Source organism: Contarinia nasturtii, unplaced genomic scaffold, assembly GCF_009176525.2.
Source record: "Contarinia nasturtii isolate CC-2019 unplaced genomic scaffold, AAFC_CNas_1.1 Cnas_scaffold_220, whole genome shotgun sequence".
Taxonomy (NCBI): Eukaryota; Metazoa; Arthropoda; class Insecta; order Diptera; family Cecidomyiidae; genus Contarinia; species Contarinia nasturtii.
In genome coordinates this window covers 3,068,849-3,087,537 of record NW_022197577.1, presented here as the reverse complement: position 1 = coordinate 3,087,537, position 18,689 = coordinate 3,068,849, and the positions used below count along the sequence as shown (strand labels likewise).

The following is an 18,689-nucleotide window of genomic DNA, read 5'->3' as shown; positions in this document are numbered from 1 at the left end:
GAAAAAAAAATTCGTCTTTTCGACTGTCTTTCTGCTACTACATGGCAGGCTTATATAAAACTCTCGGAGACTTGGTATAGTGCACAAAAATATCGAAAAACATTTTTTCACTTTTTTTGTGCATTATACCGAGTCTCCGAGAGTTTCATACAAGCTTGCCATGTAAAACCAAAAAGACAGTCGAAAACACGAAAAAATTATTCACTTTTTTTTGAAACGAATACCTATTTGGTACGTTTTGGTACGTTTTGATACGTTTCGGTACTTTTCGGTACTCTTCAATACTTCTGAGTATATTTAGTATTTCAGTACCGGTTTTCCCCTTGGTGTTATTTAATGTATGCTTAAACACTCAAAAATATGTATTGGGGGTGTATTTGGGTACGAAAAAGCCGAATATGACGTTAGTTTTGCGATACAAATAATTTTCGACACACTTTTCTTACAAAAATTTCAAAAAAATTGAGATTTTTTTTTAATCTCGACAAATTTTCACATAATTAAGATGTCATATAGGAAAGTAGTCATTAAATTGATGATCCCCTTAAGCGCTTTGAATACTTAAACAACTCAAAATTAGTTATTTTGTCAACTTTTAATGCAAGAACAGAAGAACTACGTACTAAATATTGATATATAAACACATTGAAAAACGTAAATTGTTATTTTGTTTCAATTGTTATTATAATAACTGCGTAAAAAAAAACTCTTACATTCAATCGCATTCAATTAAACAAGTTTACATTCAGTGTCATAGTCTCCAGTTGGGAGAATGTCATTATATGCTTTATAAAATTCATTTAGCGGACACATCGTACCGCACCGAAGTTTAAGAGGTTGAAGTGGGCGTTTGTCAGCGCCACGTTCCTTTTTGTAATAGATTTCTATGTGGTAATTCTCTCCAGTCTTATGAAGCTCGAAAAACACACAGCTGCTATATGGTGGAATGTGAGGCTAGAGAAGAAAATTACATGATTTCACACACACACACACACACACACACACAAATCTAAGTACATGTGAGTTACTTACATCATCGAAAACGCCAAGTCCGCCTAAAATGTTTGCTATCGTGATATCATGTGCACTATATAGATGCAATGATCGGTCTGGATCTAGAGTTCCATTCGCTTTCTTGCTAAAGCGTTCCAAAATCTCCTTAAAAAGGAAACCTGGTCTAATCCTTGCCATTTCTGTTGTGCTTCCATAAAAGCTGTGCTTATAATTTGTTATATTTTCCATAAGTGATCCCTTTGTTATCAAATCTTCAGCCCACTCGGGGAACCTAAGCAATTTTCAAGTTTCATTAGAATTGATTGTAATAAATGAAATCGTTGCACAACTCATGGTTCCAATTTTTTCAATTTTTGAACTGTCAGTATTTGATAAAGTGTATTGACATCATCAATTTTTATGATTGGTTTGCCAGAAAGATCTGTTAGATTCTTAAAGTATTCCGCATGATCTGCGACCACTGCTTTCACTTCATCGGAATGATCGATTCTATGTCGAGCTGCCTTATATCTGGGACACGGTCTTTTTGTGGCCAAAACAAAATCATCGATTTCTGGAATGGTATGAATTGGTATTGCGTGCCATACTTGACCGAGTTTTTTATTCCAAATCTGTTTTTTGGTTGGCGGGAACATACCTGATTTTAACGAATTAAGCAACATTTTTTATATTTGTGTAGTGAATACATTCGGTGGAAACGTACCGGCTAAAATATGAGCTGCTGATATCAAAGTTCGATCAACATCAGTACTTCGAACATAAATTTTATCTCTGTGATAACCATTCCCAATGAATTTTTTGTATCTTTTCGCAAGATAAAGTCCCACTTCATATTGCTGTTGTCTACCTTCCTACAGTAATAGATTTCAAAAATAGATTACGATCATTTTCATGATACATGTGTTCAGTATTTGAATATTTTACGTTGGTAAGTGCACTAAAAAGACAAAAACAAAATAAAAAACAATAAATACAAGTAATCGTAAATGAATTTCTTTTTTAAGTAACACTTCAGCTTACCCGTAGCCGTCCGGCCAATATTTTGTTTCGTTTGAAAACGGATCTGTGGAGCCGAAAGGATAAAGGACATTGCGATCACCATGTCGCACAACCTGTAGATGTAGATCGATTTTTAAATGGGAAAAAAAATTATTTTAAAGAATAAAAGCTTTTACTTACAATATGGGCAAAAACCAATTCGCTACCTATATCAAATTATTACAAACAAATTAGTATATGTTAGTATATCTTAATTTTGTCACTTTGATAAAAAAAAAACTACTAATTGATTAGTATGTCATACCTATTAATCCGCTTGCACCACATTGGTTTACCTATTGTCAAAAAGAAAAACGTGTTTTATATAATACAATAATGCAATATGCAAAAAAAAAAATTACGAAGCACATCACGGCAAATAAAAGTAGAGACTTCATTTCAACATATATTATTTTAATTGTTGAATAATTCATACTAAGAATATTCAGATTAATTACATCTTCCCAATTCCCGTCCTTTTATTCATTTTTTTTGGAGTATCGTCAAATTGAATCAACTGTGCAAATAAAGTGTTCGTTTGTTTAATGAAAAAACAAATATATTTTACTGCGTTAAATTGTGTAGGTGTATACTATCATTTACTTAATGTATTGACGTAATTTTCGATAGAGTTGTATGAACAGATGTTTCGTATGACTTGAGTTTTCCGCAAATTTAACGATTTGCCTTGAAAACAAAAGTAACTTATTTATTTATTTCGTTATACACTAAATTCCTTGAAAAATATGTGCGAAAAATAACAAGTCAATTTTTTCATCGAATATATCGATTGTATCTGAGGTGATATTGGTCTCCAGCTTGGTTTAACATTTATTCTGTATAATTTCAGGACGTTCTTTTATACTAAATAGCATAGACTCACACCCAATCCATTATTTGAACGCTCTAGAATAAGAACAACGTATTGAATGGTTGTTATACCAAAGGGGAACACAGCGTTTTTTTAACATAGATTTGCTGTTGTAATACAACAACAATTCTATATAAAAAAAACGCCGTGTTCCGCTTTGATATAACAACCATTCTGTACGTTGTTTTTATTCTGGAGCGTTCATTTAATCGTATATTTAAGCGGCGCTACCGATTTTTTTCCACAATGAACACTGACTCTATTCAAACACATCCCTTCACATTGAATACGTTTCTTTAAAATGAAAATTGAAAAAAAAAATTAACCCCTTTGCCGCTTTGAAAAACGACCGCTCTTTCAACTGCAACATTGAAACAACTATTTTAATGTTCTATTTGGGATTTAAGTTAATAAAATCATCGTTAATCCTTTGGAATTTAAAATAAATAGATTAATCACAACAAACCAAAAATAGCAATTGAATTTGATCGAGTAACTTTGAATAAAAAAATATTCAATGAGGAAATAAAATTGTTTTGCGGTTGTTGATTTTATAAATTGGAGAGAAATTTAGACTGATTTTAGAAAATTGGATCAAATTGCATTTTTTTTTTTTTGATTATAATTTACATTTTTTGTTTCACCAGATTCGACTCATACCTTGAAGATATTACCGTCTGTATTTCAATTGAAGCTTCAATGGTTTGTTCAAAGTAAACTAGATGGCATTCATCTTTCAGTGAAATGCTTTGAAGCTATAAGGTTCAGTGGTGACCTCTCTTATAAATCTTTCGTAAATGAAAAAAAAGAAAAAAAAATGAAGTGAAAAAACAAAGAAGTCATTTAAATTTGAAAAGAAAAATTGTATTTAAACCAGAAATAAATGTTACAAAATGATTGTTTCTTCTTGAGAAACAAAAGTGTATATAATTAATCCTTCATGGATATTCACAAATTGATGAACACATCGTTTTGATGTTATGTGTTTATGTCAACATACAATTTTAACCATTTTTTTTTCAACTTATTGTTAAACTAATCTCATCTGTTTAAGACATATCGATAGGAGACTAAATAATATATTGAACATTTATATGACTAAATGACACAACCATTACTGAGAGCAAAAAATGTATACAATAAAAAATAGAAAAATTCACTATCTAGAGTGTTTTATGGGTGGTGTTGTCTCTCAATAATATTTTAAATGTAACAAAATGAATGTTTCTTCCTCAGAAACAAAAGCATATATAATTCATTTATCCTTCATGGATAATTCACAAATTGATGAACACATCGTTTTGATGTTGTTTGTTTATGTCAACGTACAATTTTAACCATTTTTTTTCAACTTATTGTTAAATTAATCTCATCCCTTTGAGACATATAGATCGGAGAATAAATAATATATTGAACAATTTTATGACTGAATGACACAGCCATTATTGAGAGCAACAAATATATGTAATGAAAAACAAAAAAAATTCACTATGTTGAGTATTTTGTGGGTGGTGTTGTCTGTCCGAATTTTGCAGTTTCACTCTAAAGTGAATGTTCAGGTTCAACGATCAATACAAAGTCATCTCCCTTGGAAATGTGTTCGATTTTTCCGTCTGCCGAATTCTCCAATTGAACCAGTTTCTTCTTTTTGAGATCTGATGGCAAAACGAAATCCATCATTGTAACCGAATATGCAAAAAAAAATCAGTATTATAAACAATGAAACTTACTTAGTAGTGATGCGAATGTTTTTGCCGCCTGGAAACGGTTGCATTTTTTGGCCAACAAATCATCGACTTTGATGGGATGGATGCCTTTTTGCCACAATTTTATGAGTTTTTGCATCATTGTGTATTCCAATGAATTTTCACCAAGCAAAACCAACAAATCACTGCATTCGATTAATGGTGAACTGTTTTGTGCAACATCAATTTCTGGCACATTGTGATCGTCCAAATGTGGAATTGATGATTGCGGTTGTTTGTTTGACTCATGATTTTGGCTGTCATTTTTGAAGCCAGGCGGAGCCAAAGCAGCGATGTCCATGAATGGAGACGGTGGTTCAAAGAGATCAGTATAGGAATCAATCGGTGATATGTCATTTGGAACAACATTATTGGGATGAGATGCATGAAAACTGTGCACCGATTTTTGCGATGGATTAATTGGTGTCGATGATAGTACCGGATTCAACATTGGTCCATTGAATGACATTGACATTCGTGATTGGCTTCGAGTGCGGCGCGAAATATTGCCATTTTCATTTTGCAAAATATCGATTTCTTCCGATAATTTCGTTCCGTTATCATCCCGAATACCAGAATCAAAGGCATCTTGTATCGTTGTCCAATCGACTTCGATGACCAGTCGAGTTTTTGCACTGCGTGCGAACAATTTTTGATTAGGCGTACCACGAATAGCGGGAGCCGTAAACATATCGTTCAGCTTCAGTTTCTGTAGTTTTTCTTTGGTGAACAGATCGGATTTTCGAGCCTTGCAACTGGCTGTTGTGCTATATATAAACAACGTTATGTTAGATATGTTTTGTAATTCATTCAGAAAAAAAAATATTCTCAACAAAACTCACTTCGAAATACGTTTTTTCATCACATCGCCGGCGATGATTTTTTCGTCGTCTTCGTCTTTGAAAATGGTCACTTTTCGACACTTTCCTTTCTTTGCTAATGCTGCAATATTTGGTGGTGCAAACGGTGTTGATTTCAATACACTCAATGGATTTTCAGTGCGTCGTCGATCATTCACAGTTAGTTTTTGGACTGGACTTTGCGGTGCTGATAAGTTTGACGATGCCGGTGAATTTGGCAGTACTAGTGATTTCGGTGATTTTCCTAGTGCAGCAAGAGTGGAAATTGTGTCTTCAAATGCTGACTGTATAGTTATATCATTCATGTTTTCATCAAATGAACGACATGTGACAATCATATTCGCGCCAAAACTACCATCATCAAATGGTTCCAAATGCGAATCAAAAATAACATCACCCGATCCATCAAACTAAATTGAATAAAAGATACAATTCAATTCATTGTTCAAACATTCTTTTCACTTGAAGAAAGCATCGATTGTAAAAAAAGAAAATAAAAATTCAAAATACCCCAATCGAATCATGAATGTCAATAAGACCCGACGACACTGTTGGTGGTTCGATTTCACGCAGTGTGATCTTATCAATCGAAACTAAAGTCAAATCTGGTTGTGTCAATTCTTCGCTGTCCAATTCTAACGGTTCTTCCCACAATCGATTCCAGTCAACATTGGTTGTTTCTTTTGCAACAATGGTTATCCGTTGTTTCTTTGCCTTTTGGGATTCGACAAGTAAACTGAAAATGGAATTTTATACGAGCATTGAATTACACTGTTTTGGGTAAGACGAAAAAACAAAACCAAATAAAATGCCAATCATAATGCTTACGTTTTGCGTTTCGATTTTACCATAACCAAATTACTTCCCAATTGTTGATTGAGCTTGAGACTTTCCTCTGTTTAGTGAATAATTTATGAAAGAAAATCAAGTTAATCGAACGAAGCTATGAACAATAAAAAAATTACCAAAACAGTTTTGCACACAAATGTCCAAATACGATGTGAGGCCCAGAAGCAATCGACTGATCAATGTCCACGCGATACGACGAGAATATGTCTTCGGATTGACTGTATTGATTGTGGCTATTTTTGCACTGTTCAAACGATAAAATTGTAACTCTTTCGGATAAAAACAATCAACAAATATTTACCAAATGTCATCAAAATCTCGTAGACTGACCACACCATCTCCATCGATTGCACGAGTATCGGCGATGTGCAATAATTCCATCAATGCGTCTTCATCACTTACAATTTCTCGGAAACTCTTTGCCATTTTTAACACACAACAGAAATATGTAGATATTATACCAAATTAAACCATCCAAACTCGTGTCTTCCGAAATAGTATGCAAACAATACTGCGTTGCGGTCGCACAGTGTGCGTTTTCGATGTGACGCATTTGAATAAAATGCAAAACACCACCACAATGGAATAAAAAAAATTGTGTCCGTGTCCGTGTACAAATGCGGTCGTCATCAATACATATGCCAACGATAACGACACCACCGCAATGGAATAAACATAAATTCGCAGCAATGGAACGACAGTAACACCAAAAATAAAAATGTCCGTTAAAATGAAATTTATAAAAAATTTGATAATGTTTTTAAAACAATAATTTAATTATTTTCTTATTGTTTAGCTTAAACTGAATTTACATATACAATTATTATCATCATCATTGTTGAGGGTTTCAAATTGAGATATGCGTAACAAAGTTGAACGAATTATTTTGCGCATCATCTCTAGCCATACATTCATTACATATAAAATATCGATCAAAAATAATATCAATCAAGAGTGAACGATTTCTATAGTAATTTCAATTTCAAAATTTCAAAGAGTATATTGTTTTTGTTTCGTTTTCATTCGGTGATATTCTTGTCACAAATTAGATCTTATAATATTTTAAAGCAAATATAAATTTATATATGGCTCATTTACAAATTAGCTAAAAAAAATTCAATACTTAATTAGCTACACGGTTTTTGTTTACATTCGTTTCATTTTCGTTTTTATTCTCTATTCGTTTGATAGGTTCTTTCTTTCGTGTCTTTTAAAAAATTCAATAGATAAACTATTTTTAGCCTATGAATTGAGTTAAATCTGGTAAACTAAAACTAGTTGTTTGCCAAGTTGCAAGTGGACGTGAACGTGTGATTCGCGTTGATGGTGGCACACTCAAACCGGCAATATTGCTTGATTGTGTACATTGGAGAACTAAACCGCATTGGGCGCTGCAAATATCATCCGCTAAAATTGCATCTTTTGACCATTCACGGGCCAATTGAGCACAATCGGTGATACGAAGTGATGCACATTGTGCCTATGGAAATAGAAAAAATAACATTTTTTTTTTTTTAAATTGTAAATTGAATTTTTAAACAAAGATTTCAAATGAAGGGAATTTCTAACGCCTTCGTTTGTACAAATGCAGCTTGTACAAGGGGATGGGAATGCAGATTGACCGACGGCTACTTGACGGCCACCAATTTGACAGCCTGAAACTGTGTTTCCTCTCCAGGCATTAAAGTCGATTTGTGGCATTGTATGACATGGAACTCGTGGATTTCTATAAACAAAACAAAAATTAAATTCAATTATTTTGTTCAATCAAAGATCTGAGAAAATTGAATGTGAATTCAATTCACTTCGACTTACAAGAAATTGATTGGTAAATCGAAAGCAGCCCGTTACATATCGCCTGGATTATCCATGTTATCGCAAATAATGTTCGATAATGTAGTTTTTCTGACTTCGTTCAATTGGGCTTCGATGAATTTGAGATTTGGATCATCTGTTTCGTACAAAAATCGATCACATTTTCTCAATTGTCGGAATTGAACACCAATGATGCATACAAATGTTGGACCCACCAATCCACCTTGCAAAGGTCTGTAAAAAATATATTAATTGGAATAAGTTTCTGATTGCTTTTCAACACCATTAACAGGACAAGTAATTTTCAAATTATGTGGATCTGGTAAAATGCTCTTATGCACAATAGCGGGTCCTAATGGACAAAAAGATTTTATAAAAATAAAGTGTCTTAGAACAAGAATTTGAAATGAAAGTGTTATAATCGTCCAAGCAAATTTTATTCAAACCGATATTTCAAACGTATAAAATTAAGCTCTTTTGCGTCAGGAGTTGAGGCTTTCAAAAATAAAGGTTTTAAATTCTATACAGTTTTCATGATGATAAAGTAAGACTATGATCATTCATTTAATCATTGTTGAATTCTTCATGGAGTACTCCTAATTTAGTTTGCATTCAATATCATAATCCCGAGTGGGAATAATATCACTGTACAATCTATAAAATTCGTCCAATGGGCACTTTGTACCACAAAGAAGTTTAAGAGGTTGAAGTGGTTTTTTATCTCTTCCCTGTTCACTCTTGTAATAGATTTCGATGTGATATTTTCCTTTATTGCGATGAAGTTCAAAAAATACACATGCTGAATAGGGTGGGCTGTGTGGCTGAAACAGAAAAAAAAACATTAAAACATAATCCCGAAAAAACGCAATATTTGCAATCAACCTCACCTCCCAAATTTTACTGTATAAATTAAGTGCATTCAAAACGTGTGCAATGGTCGTATCGTGGGCACTGTATATATACATTGAACGATCTGGATCCAATGTCTTATTTGCCTTTTTACTGAAGCGTTCCAGGATTTCTTTGAGCAGGTAACCAGGTCTCATTTTGGCCATCTCTTTGGTTTTTGCATAGAAACCAAATTTACGATTAATTAATTTTTCCATGGCAGATCCCTTGTACACCAAATTTTTTGCCCATTGCGAAATACTTAAAGTAAATATTCATTATTATCTATGAAGAAAATGGCACAAAATACTTGAACATACTTCAATCCTTTCGATTTTTCTATCTCAAGTGTCTGATAAAGAAGATGAATTTGACTCATTTTTGTGATTGGATTCCCCGTAAATTTGGTCAATTCTTTAAAAAGTCCAGCATGCTCTCTGTCAACTGCTTCTACTTCGGGTGTATCAAAGATTGCTTTATAAGATGTTTTATACTTGGGACACGGTCTTATCGTATATAAAACATAATCGTCGACCTCCGGCACAGTGTGAATTGGTATTGCTTGCCATTTGCGACCGAGGTCTTTATTCCAAGCCTGTTTTCCGAGTGGCGGAAACATGCCTAATGCCAATAAATCAAGACATCGTTATGTCATATATATAGTGGAAACGTAATATTCGTTGGAAACCTACCAGCTAATGTATGAGCTGCCGACATCAAGGTTCGATCTACATCTGTACTTCGTACATAAATGTTATTTTTGTGATAACCATTTTCTCCAATTAGGTTTTTATATCTTTTCGCAAGATATTCGCCCAATTCATATTGCTGTCTTCTACCTTCCTACAGAAATATTTTTTTAACATTACTTTCGACTAAAGAAATTTCATCGCTTGAATGTCTTACGGATGTTAATTGACCGTAACCTTCAGGCCAATATGTCTTGACGTCAGCAAAAGGATCATTTGGACCATATGGCGTAAGGATGTTCCGCTCACCTTAATTTTATAAGAATAAGACTCAATATGTATAAAATCAAAATGACTTAAAAAAAAGAGGCCAAAAAGATTCAGTTACCATGTCTAAAGAGAATGTGCGTGAATACCAATCCGTCACCTATTATTTAAACCCATTAAGATAATAGAAATGCTTTAAATTCTGAATTTAACTGATTTCAATCTTAATTAATTAAATGGTTGAATATTTTGTGTAATATTATTAAAGGGGGTCCATACCTGGGTCGCTTGCACATTGGTACAACTATTTTCAGAGAGAATTTAATATTTTTTATTGAATTTTTTTAAAATAATAATTGCGAAAAATTGAGAACTACTTACGAAGCACACAACAGCAAACAAAGATAATAATTTCATTTCAATATCTTCTTTTTATTCTGTACTTTAATTTTGAATTAATATTATCGTTGCAAAGAAACAAGATAGAATTATTCATTTCTCCAACTTTACTTCTTTTTATACATTTAATTTTGCAAACGTCTCTGAGTTTAACCATCTGTTCAAATAAACTTTAGACTTATTTTTAAACGAAAAAAAAATAATTCATGTTTGTGCATAATTTTTTTTTTTCTTAATAGGTAAATTAAAAGATAAAATGTTTTAAAATTTACACTCAAGCGCATTTTGCTTAGATGGGACCTGTTAAGGTATTAAATCAGTAGTGTGTCAAGGGGGGCTACCCCCCCTGTGATTTGGACTAGACATTTTTTTCACGAAAATTATTCAAATTTGCTAGGGTTTTTGATTCAAAAAGTGAAGACACTTCTTTTAGCTCATCAATGTAAAAAATTGAGTAGAATTCTTTCAATTTGCTAGGGTATTTAGATCCGAGATAACTTTTTCCGATTTTCTAGGGTTTTTCACGGAGAAAATTCCATCGATTTGCTAGGGATTTTCGTCAAAAAAGTGAAGGGCAAAAAAAAAACGAAAATTTGTCCGGTTTTGGAAAAATCAACCTCCTCCCCCTGAAAAATTTTCCTCGCACTACTGTATTAAATAAACATTAATCATAATATTCTTCAAAGAATAGAATAATTTTTCGAAATTATTTTAAAGCAATTAAAGGTTTTCAACCTACAAAAAGCGATGAAACGAGAATTGGGCCCATTTTTAGACAATTTTGTTTCTTTTCGTATACATTTCATATTGTTTTGAAATATCTGGATAAAACGTGTTAAATATGGTAAGATGTGAAGTACATTCACTAGAGAATAAAACGAAAACAACTCAATATGCACGATAACTAAAAAAACACTTGTTTTTTTCCAATTGAAAATTCAAATTCATTTTCTTACAATTGGTTCTCTGTCAAAGTTTTTTGTATACATGGCAAAACAATACATTCAAATAGCCGAGACGGGAGAAAAACCGTCACACTTTTGTTGTAGCGACATATATTTTTATTTCATTCATAGAAAGCACAATATTTGTCTGCTAAAGCTTGCATTCAGTGTCATAATAGTTCAGAGATAGTAGAAGTTTCAGAGATTGAAGTGGCTTTTTGTCAATCCCATGCTTCTTTTTGTAATCCAAGTCCGCCTAAAATGTTTGCTATCCTGATATCATGCGCACTGTGTAGCCTTCATTTTTAGAGTACATAAAATTATTATGCATAGAGGAAGTAAACATTTGACATAACCTATTTTGAAATTAGCATACCATAATGTTCGGTCTGGATCTAGAGTTCCGTTCGCTTTCTTGCTAAATCGTTCTAAATTTCGTTCGTTAGACGTTTAAAGAATTCCGCATGCTCTTTGACAACTGCTTTCACTTGGGATGAATGGTCAACAGCCTTTCGAGCTGCCTTATACCGTGGACACGGTCTATTTGTGGAAAAAATAAAATCATCGATCTCTGGTACGGTGTGGATTGGTATTGTATGCCATTTGTGACCGAGGTCTTTGCTCCAAATCTGTTTCCCGACTGGCGGTAGCATACCTGTTGTTAATGAATTAACCAACACGTTTATCGTTAGTTGCTGTTCATTTTCACATCGCCTGTGATGGATAAATTACGTTCGGTGGAAAGGTACCGGCTAAAATGTGAGCTGCTGACATCAAAGTTCGATCAACGTCAGTGTTCCACACATAAATATTATCTCTGTGATAACCATTTTTTTCAATAAGGTTCCTATATCTTTTCGCAAGGTATTCGCCCATTTCATGTTCCTGTCTTCTTCCCTGCTATTTTTTTTTTAAATTCAATTGATAAAAATGAAATAAAAATGTGACATGATAATACTGTTCATTTTTTGGATATTACGTTGGTAAGAGAACTAGAAAGAACCAAAGTAAAAAAACATAAATTAAAAACAAAAGAATTTTAAAAACATCCAATTCCAATTACCCGCCTTCTGTCCAGTATTTATCAACATCTGCGAACGGATCTTCCGGACCGAATGGCTCTAATACATTACGATGACCATGTCGAAATAGCTGAAAGGGTTTTTTATTGCTTTTAATACCGAAAACTATCGTCAGAAGAACGGGGAAACTTACAACATGTGCAAATACCAGTGTACTAACTGGATTTCCAAAATGAATCCAAAAGAAGAAACAAAACAGTTTTTAAAGTTAATTAAACCAAACCCAAATCTAATCACAATTAGTTAAAAAATTGTGTAATATTCATACAGATATACCACATGGAATTACATACCACTGAGTTGACTTGTAAATTTAACCTTTTTGCACGAATTTTTTTTGAATTTTTTGAACGAATGATTCAATAAAAATCAAAATACTTACCAAACAGGTAACAACGAAAACAAATGGAATAATCATCTTAACAGAAATGCAGTTATATCTCGATAGATTCATTCTTTCGCAAATAACAACTCTTACTCTGTGTTTTTCTTTCCTTTTGTTCAATTTATTACATGAGCTATTGCCGATTTGAAATGAAACATCTGCTTGAATGGACATGTAGGTTTATTTCGATATATTCTCTGTGCGTAATTTAAAAAAAAATGTCTTGAGTCGAAGATAATAATGCAACGTTGAAGTTGCTCGTTACCCTATTTTGTTTACAATTTATTCTGGCACCAGCATCTCTTTAAATAGTATGATAATATTTTCAAATTAAAAACAAGTCAATAAATTATCAATATAACAGGAGTCAGACTACAGAGAAGAACCAAATTTTGAATTGCGAAGAAAAGAAATTAACTTTATTTTAACTTTAATTACCAATGCGAAGTTAAATATTTTTCACTCTCAACCAGTACAGTTATATAGTTGATGTTTTTAATCAAGAGAGATTAAATTAGATTGATTAGATTAGATTTATTGACAATTTGCTGTCTACAAGTCTTACAATATTGAAACTATCACAATTTTCTGATCGTAATTTTAGAGTTATTTAGTTTTGTTATAGGTTTGTTTGTTGTTTTATGCTTGATTAAGTGTTGGTGTTGGTATATTATATGTATAGTCATTTCCAAAAAGATCTGTGTTGTCAAACTAATACAATGAATTTCGGAACGCATTTCCATTCAAAAGTACACAAGGCTTCTTAGTTAAACGTGTCAATTTGGTTTGAATTTTGTTGAGGGTATGTTGTTTGTTCAAAATTTTGACAGTTCGCTGTAACAGATCTTATTGAAAACGACTATACATACATATTTATCACAGGATTTAGTTTTTTATAACATTATCACATTTCTAAATCTATTCTTATTTCTTATAATATTAACAGTAATATGGTCAAATATATCTTTAAAGGCTTCAACAGCTATTCTCAGAGGATCCCTCTATTGGATATTATTTGAAATTTTTCCTCTTATGTGTAAGGGTCCGTTATTTTTAAAACCTTAATCGTCTGGTTTGTGTTCTAGTTATGTTTCTAAAAGAGAGGGAGAGAGAGAGAGAGAGAGAGAGAGAGAGAGATGTTGAGAATGTCTGCAGTTACACGTATTTTACAAAAAAAAAACAGTTTTTAAACTAAAAACAGAGAGGTCTGAATAAATTTAAATCATTTTTATTGATTGAACATAAAAATGTGTTTCGTCATTAGTTAAAAACCATGCAAAAAAGAAACTATTTCATTTATTACAATTATTGTGTGGATGTTTTTTTCAAATTGATGTCACTTCAGTCAAAATAACATTAGATGATAATTGTACTTCGTTCATGAATGAATGAAATAGCTGAAGGTGGCTTTATAAACTTTAATTATGACATTCTTCGTCAAAGCTCTTGGTTGGGATAATGTCGTTGTATTTGTCATAGAATTCGTTTAGTGGGCACTTTGGTCCGCAACGAAGTCTAAGAGGTTGAAGTGGGCGTTTGTCAACGCCACGGTCCCTTTTGTAATAGACTTCAATATGGTATTTTCCTTTATTCCGATGAAGTTCGAAAAACACACACGAAGAATAGGGTGGAATGTGAGCTTGTAAGTTATTTTTCGGCTGAGACAGAAAATAAAATGAAAATTAATAACTGTATGAATTAAAATCTATAAATAGAAGGTTACTCACGTCATTGTATACACCAAGTCCACCCAAAATGTTTGCAATCGTAACATCATGAGCTGAGTAAAGCCAAAGTGATCGATCTGGTGTTAAGCTTCCACTTGCTTTTTGGCTAAAACGTTCCAAAATTTCTTTAAGCAGAAAACCTGGTCGGATTCTTGCCATTTTTGGTGTCTTTCCATAGAATTCAAAATCTTTGAAGGCAATTTTTTCAAAATTGGTTCCTTCCTTCACCAACTCTTCGGCCCAACTTGGAAACCTAATCGATGTGAAATATCGAATTGAATAAGAAATATATTTTGATTCAAAATGTCGTTGAACTCACCCTTCAAAACCTCTCATTTTTTCAATTTTAAGCGTCTGATAAAGCACATTAACATGACCAATTTTTTTAATCGGTCTGCCAGCCAGATTTTCCCATTTCTCAAACAATGCAGCGTTATCACTGACTATATTTTTCATTTCGGGTGAATTGGCGACTTCTGTGTGCCCATCCAACCACTGTTTGCATGGTTTTTTTGTGGCCAAAACAAAGTCTTCGATTTCAGGAATTGTATTTACCTGTGAAGTCCATTTGGATTCGAGGTTTGGATTCCATTTCTCTTTTGAGGATGATGGGAACATGCCTGTTGTAAAAGAAGAAAGAAATTGAGGTTAATTTATTCGAATAAATTGTGCTTGATTGGAACATACCAGCCAGTGTATTATAAGCGCTTAACATTGCACGTGTGATGTTAGTACTTCGGCAGTAAACTTTGCTATCTGAATACTTATTCCCAATAAGCTTTCTATATCTTTTTGCAAGGTATTGTCCCAGTTCATATTGTTGCTGTCTTCCCAACTGAGTGAATATATTTCAAATTAATTCGCTATCAATGATATCATTGTTTGAATGTCTTACGTCGGTGAGTTGTTGAAATCCACCCGGCCAGTACTTTATCTCATTTGAAAACGGATCATTTTTTCCAAAGGGTGTGTAAATATTACGATCACCTGAATGAGAAGAGATCTTTTTCAATCTTGTTCTACAGATAAAATTAAAATTCGCTGTAAAACATGTCGGAAAGGGATTAGTTTTTACCATGTCTGAAGACCACGTGTGCGAATATCAAACCGTCACCTTAAAAAAAAAAGAAAAATAATTGATTTAAAGCAAAACTTAAAAATGTTGGGGAAAAAAACTAATAATCGTTTGTTTTCTGTTGAACTTACCTGGAGCTCCTGCACATTGGTGCACCTATATTTTGAGGAGACAATGTATGTGTGAATTTTGAATGAACAGAGACTTAAAAACGAACTACTTACAAGACACACGGCGAAGAATAGTAACAAACACTTCATTTTTGATGAAAATATCAATATTTTCTTTCTATTTTTCGATCGATTCAATCGTAGAAAACATAGAATTATCGATCCTCTTGAATTTCACCGCTTTTTATACATGTTATTTTGCTAGAGTATTTCGAAATGGAACACCTGTACAAATGATAATTGTATTGCGACTGTTTGTTTTAAATGGAATTTAATAAATTTGGAATGAAAATAGTCAACGAGTTATCGAAGAAAACATTATAATATAAGACTCAATTGTAAATTACTTTTATGGTTTAAGAAAATTTCCATTTCGAAAAACAGTGGTAATTTGCCCTCAAAATGCTTTCAAAATATATTTGGTGACGTTTTGGAACATTTTTTTCAACATTTCAGCCACATTTAACATACTAAACAACTTCATCTATAAAGCAATATAATTTGGATACACACTTAAATTCATATTTTATATGAAAGTACACGTGGAAAAAAATAATATAAAATTCTGCTTGCGTGTAAATAAGCATGTTTTTATCGTAAAAATGTGAATTATTGTAATCCCACCAATATTGTTTATTCAAGAACGGTGGGTGCTTTATTTGGTAACTATGAATAAGCTCAAATGTTTTCTAGAATAAAATATTTCTAGAAAGATGTATCATTCTTCCAAGAAGTCATTTTTATTTCAATTCACTTCGATACACTTCTAATTACAAATATGCTGAGTCTTTCCCAAAGTCGCTTGAATCATTACGAACGTTTCGTTTATTATCCCATTACAGAATTGATGGACTTATTTAATGACATCAAAAGATTAATAACGATTATTTCGGTTGAAATTTATCATTCTTAATTACTTATATTTTTTTACTTATAAAGTTTTCATTCTCTTGCTAACAACTCAATTATTGGGCTAGGTTAATGGTGGTCAATATGGCAATGACACATTTTCCAAATCTGCTTACAATTCATTTGAATATTTCCATAAGCAAGTTTGTGGCACAGATCTGAAAAGTTATTCCGACATTGACAATTTTTCGTGCTTTCAAAATAGCACATATGGGAAAACTATCAATTTACAACTAAAGCATGAATGGGGCTGCTGGACATTTTTGTAAAGAAGCTTCGAATTTATTCGATTTCATATAGTATAGCATTTTATTTTGTTTTTATATTTCGTTACAGATTTCATTTGCTTTACTTTATGGCAGGGATTGTTCCTCTGAGGAGGAGGAATGGTGAGGAGGAAAATGAGGAGGAGGAGGAGATCCTCCTCCTCAACTGAGGAGGAAAATGTTTTTAGCTAAAAATGATATTTTTGTGATAAAAATAGCCCTTTGAGCAAAAAAAACTTTTCCTCCTCAGTTGAGGAGGAGGATCCTCCTCGCTCTCCTCCTCCTCCTCATTTTCCTCCTCACCATTCCTCCTCCTCAGAGGAACAATCCCTGCTTTATGGTCTCATCGGTGCATGTTTGTGGATTTATCGTGCCATACGAGCACGGCTCTGGAAGAAGAACAAAATGAATTCAATAATTGTGACAGCATAAATTGACTGAGATGTCTTGAGCCACTTTTTCTGTTGATGTCGTTCGAGTTAAATAACTCTGGTAGAGTTACATGTGTGAATAATCATACTAAAAATGACCGAATGCCAAATAAATGAAAGATAATAGACCTCATTAAATTAATGAAACACATAAATAATTGAGTAGTTTCTGTAATCTTTTGGAATAAAATAAAAATTTGAGTGTCAAAATGGACATACATAAAAGTTCAAATTTTATTTCATTTTTCCTGTTATTATTCTATGAAGAAAAACTCTTTGTGTTTTGCTGAATAGTCTGATCAGTAGATGTAAAGCATCATTACATCATTATTTCCCTTCACTTCAATACCCTTCACATTTCAAAATGAATCAAAACTTCAATTTATTTCCCACAAAACTATGAGCTGTGCCTATTCTTTTCCAAAGCCGCATGAATCATTTGACGTACTTCTTCAACGCATTTCAGATTCATTTTATCGAAAAACGGTATGGTTTTGCTGACACGCTTCAACCACGCGATGATTTTTGCATGCTTTTCAGGCTTGAGTGGAGCGTATATTTCAAGTGGTAGTATTGTTATTGACGCACTAATATCGGCAATCGTCAAATTATTGCCCACCAAAAATGGATCGATTGCAAGAAATTCTTCCAGAATGTCATAGGCCGTATAAATTAAATCGATTTTTTCCTGCGGTACTTCTTTATGTCCTTGGAAAAATATCGGACGCGAACAGTCACGCAAACGTACAAACAGACTTGCAGCATCAAAAATCATCCGTTGATTGCATTTGGCTCTCAATTGCAAATCCTTTGGATATAATGCACAATCTTTTTCTTTGCCGTATTTATCCACTAAATATGCGCAAATGGCGTGACTCTCCCAAATGATGAAATCTCCATCGATCAAGGTGGGTACAACACGCTCGGGATTGATCTGTTTAACAAATAATTGAGTAAAATAAACATAGAAAAAGATGTTTTCCCCTTACCCTTGCGTATGGTTCCTTTAGATGTTCACCTTCCAATAAATTTATATTACTAAAATTTTGGTTTTTGAAAGAAAAATTAAGTTTTTTTTTGTTTATAGAACTTTATACAGTAGTCGATTTTTTTACCGAAGTTCAAGATCTAAACCAAGTAATTTTGCGACAGTCTTTACCGTTCGAACCGGTGGACTCAGATCTATATTGTACAAAATAAGTTTACCACTCATGTTTATATCAAAGAAGAATTTGAAAAGATTGTTACTCCGACTAATGCTGAAC

At 32.8% G+C, this 18,689-nt stretch overlaps 5 protein-coding genes and 1 pseudogene across 6 annotated transcripts; all 6 read right to left on the bottom strand.

Annotated features, from left to right (window-relative positions):
- Positions 1–662: 662 nt before the first annotated feature.
- On the bottom strand, positions 663–2,502 carry LOC116337101 (prostatic acid phosphatase-like). 2 transcript variants are annotated; one of them, XM_031761419.1, is made up of 9 exons: positions 2,415–2,502; positions 2,318–2,348; positions 2,194–2,219; positions 2,035–2,126; positions 1,939–1,951; positions 1,718–1,865; positions 1,348–1,651; positions 1,033–1,285; positions 663–954 (listed from the first exon to the last, which is right to left on the bottom strand). In XM_031761419.1, the coding sequence occupies exons 1-9, from the start codon at positions 2,484–2,486 to the stop codon at positions 730–732; spliced, it is 1,164 nt and encodes a 387-aa protein (XP_031617279.1). In that variant the 5' UTR covers positions 2,487–2,502; the 3' UTR covers positions 663–729. The 2 variants fall into 2 exon arrangements, with proteins under 2 accessions (XP_031617279.1, XP_031617280.1); XM_031761420.1 differs by having other exon boundaries at positions 1,348–1,567.
- Positions 2,503–4,106: 1,604 nt separating this feature from the next.
- Positions 4,107–6,871, bottom strand: LOC116337117. The gene is made up of 7 exons (XM_031761445.1): positions 6,679–6,871; positions 6,494–6,621; positions 6,357–6,423; positions 6,039–6,264; positions 5,511–5,938; positions 4,654–5,435; positions 4,107–4,578 (listed from the first exon to the last, which is right to left on the bottom strand). The coding sequence occupies exons 1-7, from the start codon at positions 6,801–6,803 to the stop codon at positions 4,466–4,468; spliced, it is 1,869 nt and encodes a 622-aa protein (XP_031617305.1). The 5' UTR covers positions 6,804–6,871; the 3' UTR covers positions 4,107–4,465.
- A 743-nt stretch (positions 6,872–7,614) lies between these two features.
- LOC116337228 lies at positions 7,615–8,431 on the bottom strand (annotated as a pseudogene).
- Positions 8,432–8,599: 168 nt separating this feature from the next.
- On the bottom strand, positions 8,600–10,528 carry LOC116336919 (lysosomal acid phosphatase-like). The gene is made up of 8 exons (XM_031761142.1): positions 10,418–10,528; positions 10,316–10,340; positions 10,158–10,196; positions 9,987–10,078; positions 9,773–9,923; positions 9,401–9,701; positions 9,080–9,341; positions 8,600–9,013 (listed from the first exon to the last, which is right to left on the bottom strand). Exons 1-8 carry the CDS (start codon positions 10,451–10,453, stop codon positions 8,789–8,791), a joined length of 1,131 nt encoding a protein of 376 aa, XP_031617002.1. The 5' UTR covers positions 10,454–10,528; the 3' UTR covers positions 8,600–8,788.
- Positions 10,529–14,096: 3,568 nt separating this feature from the next.
- LOC116336918 (prostatic acid phosphatase-like) lies at positions 14,097–15,984 on the bottom strand. Its single transcript, XM_031761141.1, has 8 exons — positions 15,873–15,984; positions 15,780–15,804; positions 15,649–15,687; positions 15,469–15,560; positions 15,261–15,408; positions 14,893–15,193; positions 14,574–14,826; positions 14,097–14,504 (listed from the first exon to the last, which is right to left on the bottom strand). Exons 1-8 carry the CDS (start codon positions 15,906–15,908, stop codon positions 14,265–14,267), a joined length of 1,134 nt encoding a protein of 377 aa, XP_031617001.1. The 5' UTR covers positions 15,909–15,984; the 3' UTR covers positions 14,097–14,264.
- Positions 15,985–17,582: 1,598 nt separating this feature from the next.
- On the bottom strand, positions 17,583–18,689 carry LOC116336920 (glutathione S-transferase D7-like). Its single transcript, XM_031761143.1, has 3 exons — positions 18,540–18,689; positions 18,414–18,462; positions 17,583–18,358 (listed from the first exon to the last, which is right to left on the bottom strand). The coding sequence occupies exons 1-3, from the start codon at positions 18,635–18,637 to the stop codon at positions 17,822–17,824; spliced, it is 684 nt and encodes a 227-aa protein (XP_031617003.1). The 5' UTR covers positions 18,638–18,689; the 3' UTR covers positions 17,583–17,821.

Coding starts and splice junctions, on each gene's coding strand:
- LOC116336920 (XM_031761143.1), bottom strand. CDS start 18,637: ATGAGTGGTAAACTTATTTTGTACAATATAGATCTGAGTCCACCGGTT. Junction 18,463..18,539: donor GGTTTAGATCTTGAACTTCG/GTAAAAAAATCG, acceptor CCAAAATTTTAG/TAATATAAATTTATTGGAAG. Junction 18,359..18,413: donor TAAAGGAACCATACGCAAGG/GTAAGGGGAAAA, acceptor TTTGTTAAACAG/ATCAATCCCGAGCGTGTTGT.
- LOC116336918 (XM_031761141.1), bottom strand. CDS start 15,908: ATGAAGTGTTTGTTACTATTCTTCGCCGTGTGTCTT. Junction 15,561..15,648: donor ACACGTGGTCTTCAGACATG/GTAAAAACTAAT, acceptor CTTCTCATTCAG/GTGATCGTAATATTTACACA. Junction 14,827..14,892: donor AAAATGAGAGGTTTTGAAGG/GTGAGTTCAACG, acceptor CACATCGATTAG/GTTTCCAAGTTGGGCCGAAG.
- LOC116336919 (XM_031761142.1), bottom strand. CDS start 10,453: ATGAAATTATTATCTTTGTTTGCTGTTGTGTGCTTC. Junction 10,341..10,417: donor TGTTTGCTGTTGTGTGCTTC/GTAAGTAGTTCT, acceptor CTCTGAAAATAG/TTGTACCAATGTGCAAGCGA. Junction 9,342..9,400: donor GAAAAATCGAAAGGATTGAA/GTATGTTCAAGT, acceptor ATTTACTTTAAG/TATTTCGCAATGGGCAAAAA.
- LOC116337101 (XM_031761419.1), bottom strand. CDS start 2,486: ATGAATTATTCAACAATTAAAATAATATATGTTGAAATGAAGTCTCTA. Junction 2,349..2,414: donor TATTTGCCGTGATGTGCTTC/GTAATTTTTTTT, acceptor TTTTGACAATAG/GTAAACCAATGTGGTGCAAG. Junction 1,286..1,347: donor AAATTGAAAAAATTGGAACC/ATGAGTTGTGCA, acceptor AAAATTGCTTAG/GTTCCCCGAGTGGGCTGAAG.
- LOC116337117 (XM_031761445.1), bottom strand. CDS start 6,803: ATGGCAAAGAGTTTCCGAGAAATTGTAAGTGATGAAGACGCATTGATG. Junction 5,939..6,038: donor ACATTCATGATTCGATTGGG/GTATTTTGAATT, acceptor TATTCAATTTAG/TTTGATGGATCGGGTGATGT. Junction 5,436..5,510: donor ATGAAAAAACGTATTTCGAA/GTGAGTTTTGTT, acceptor GTTTATATATAG/CACAACAGCCAGTTGCAAGG.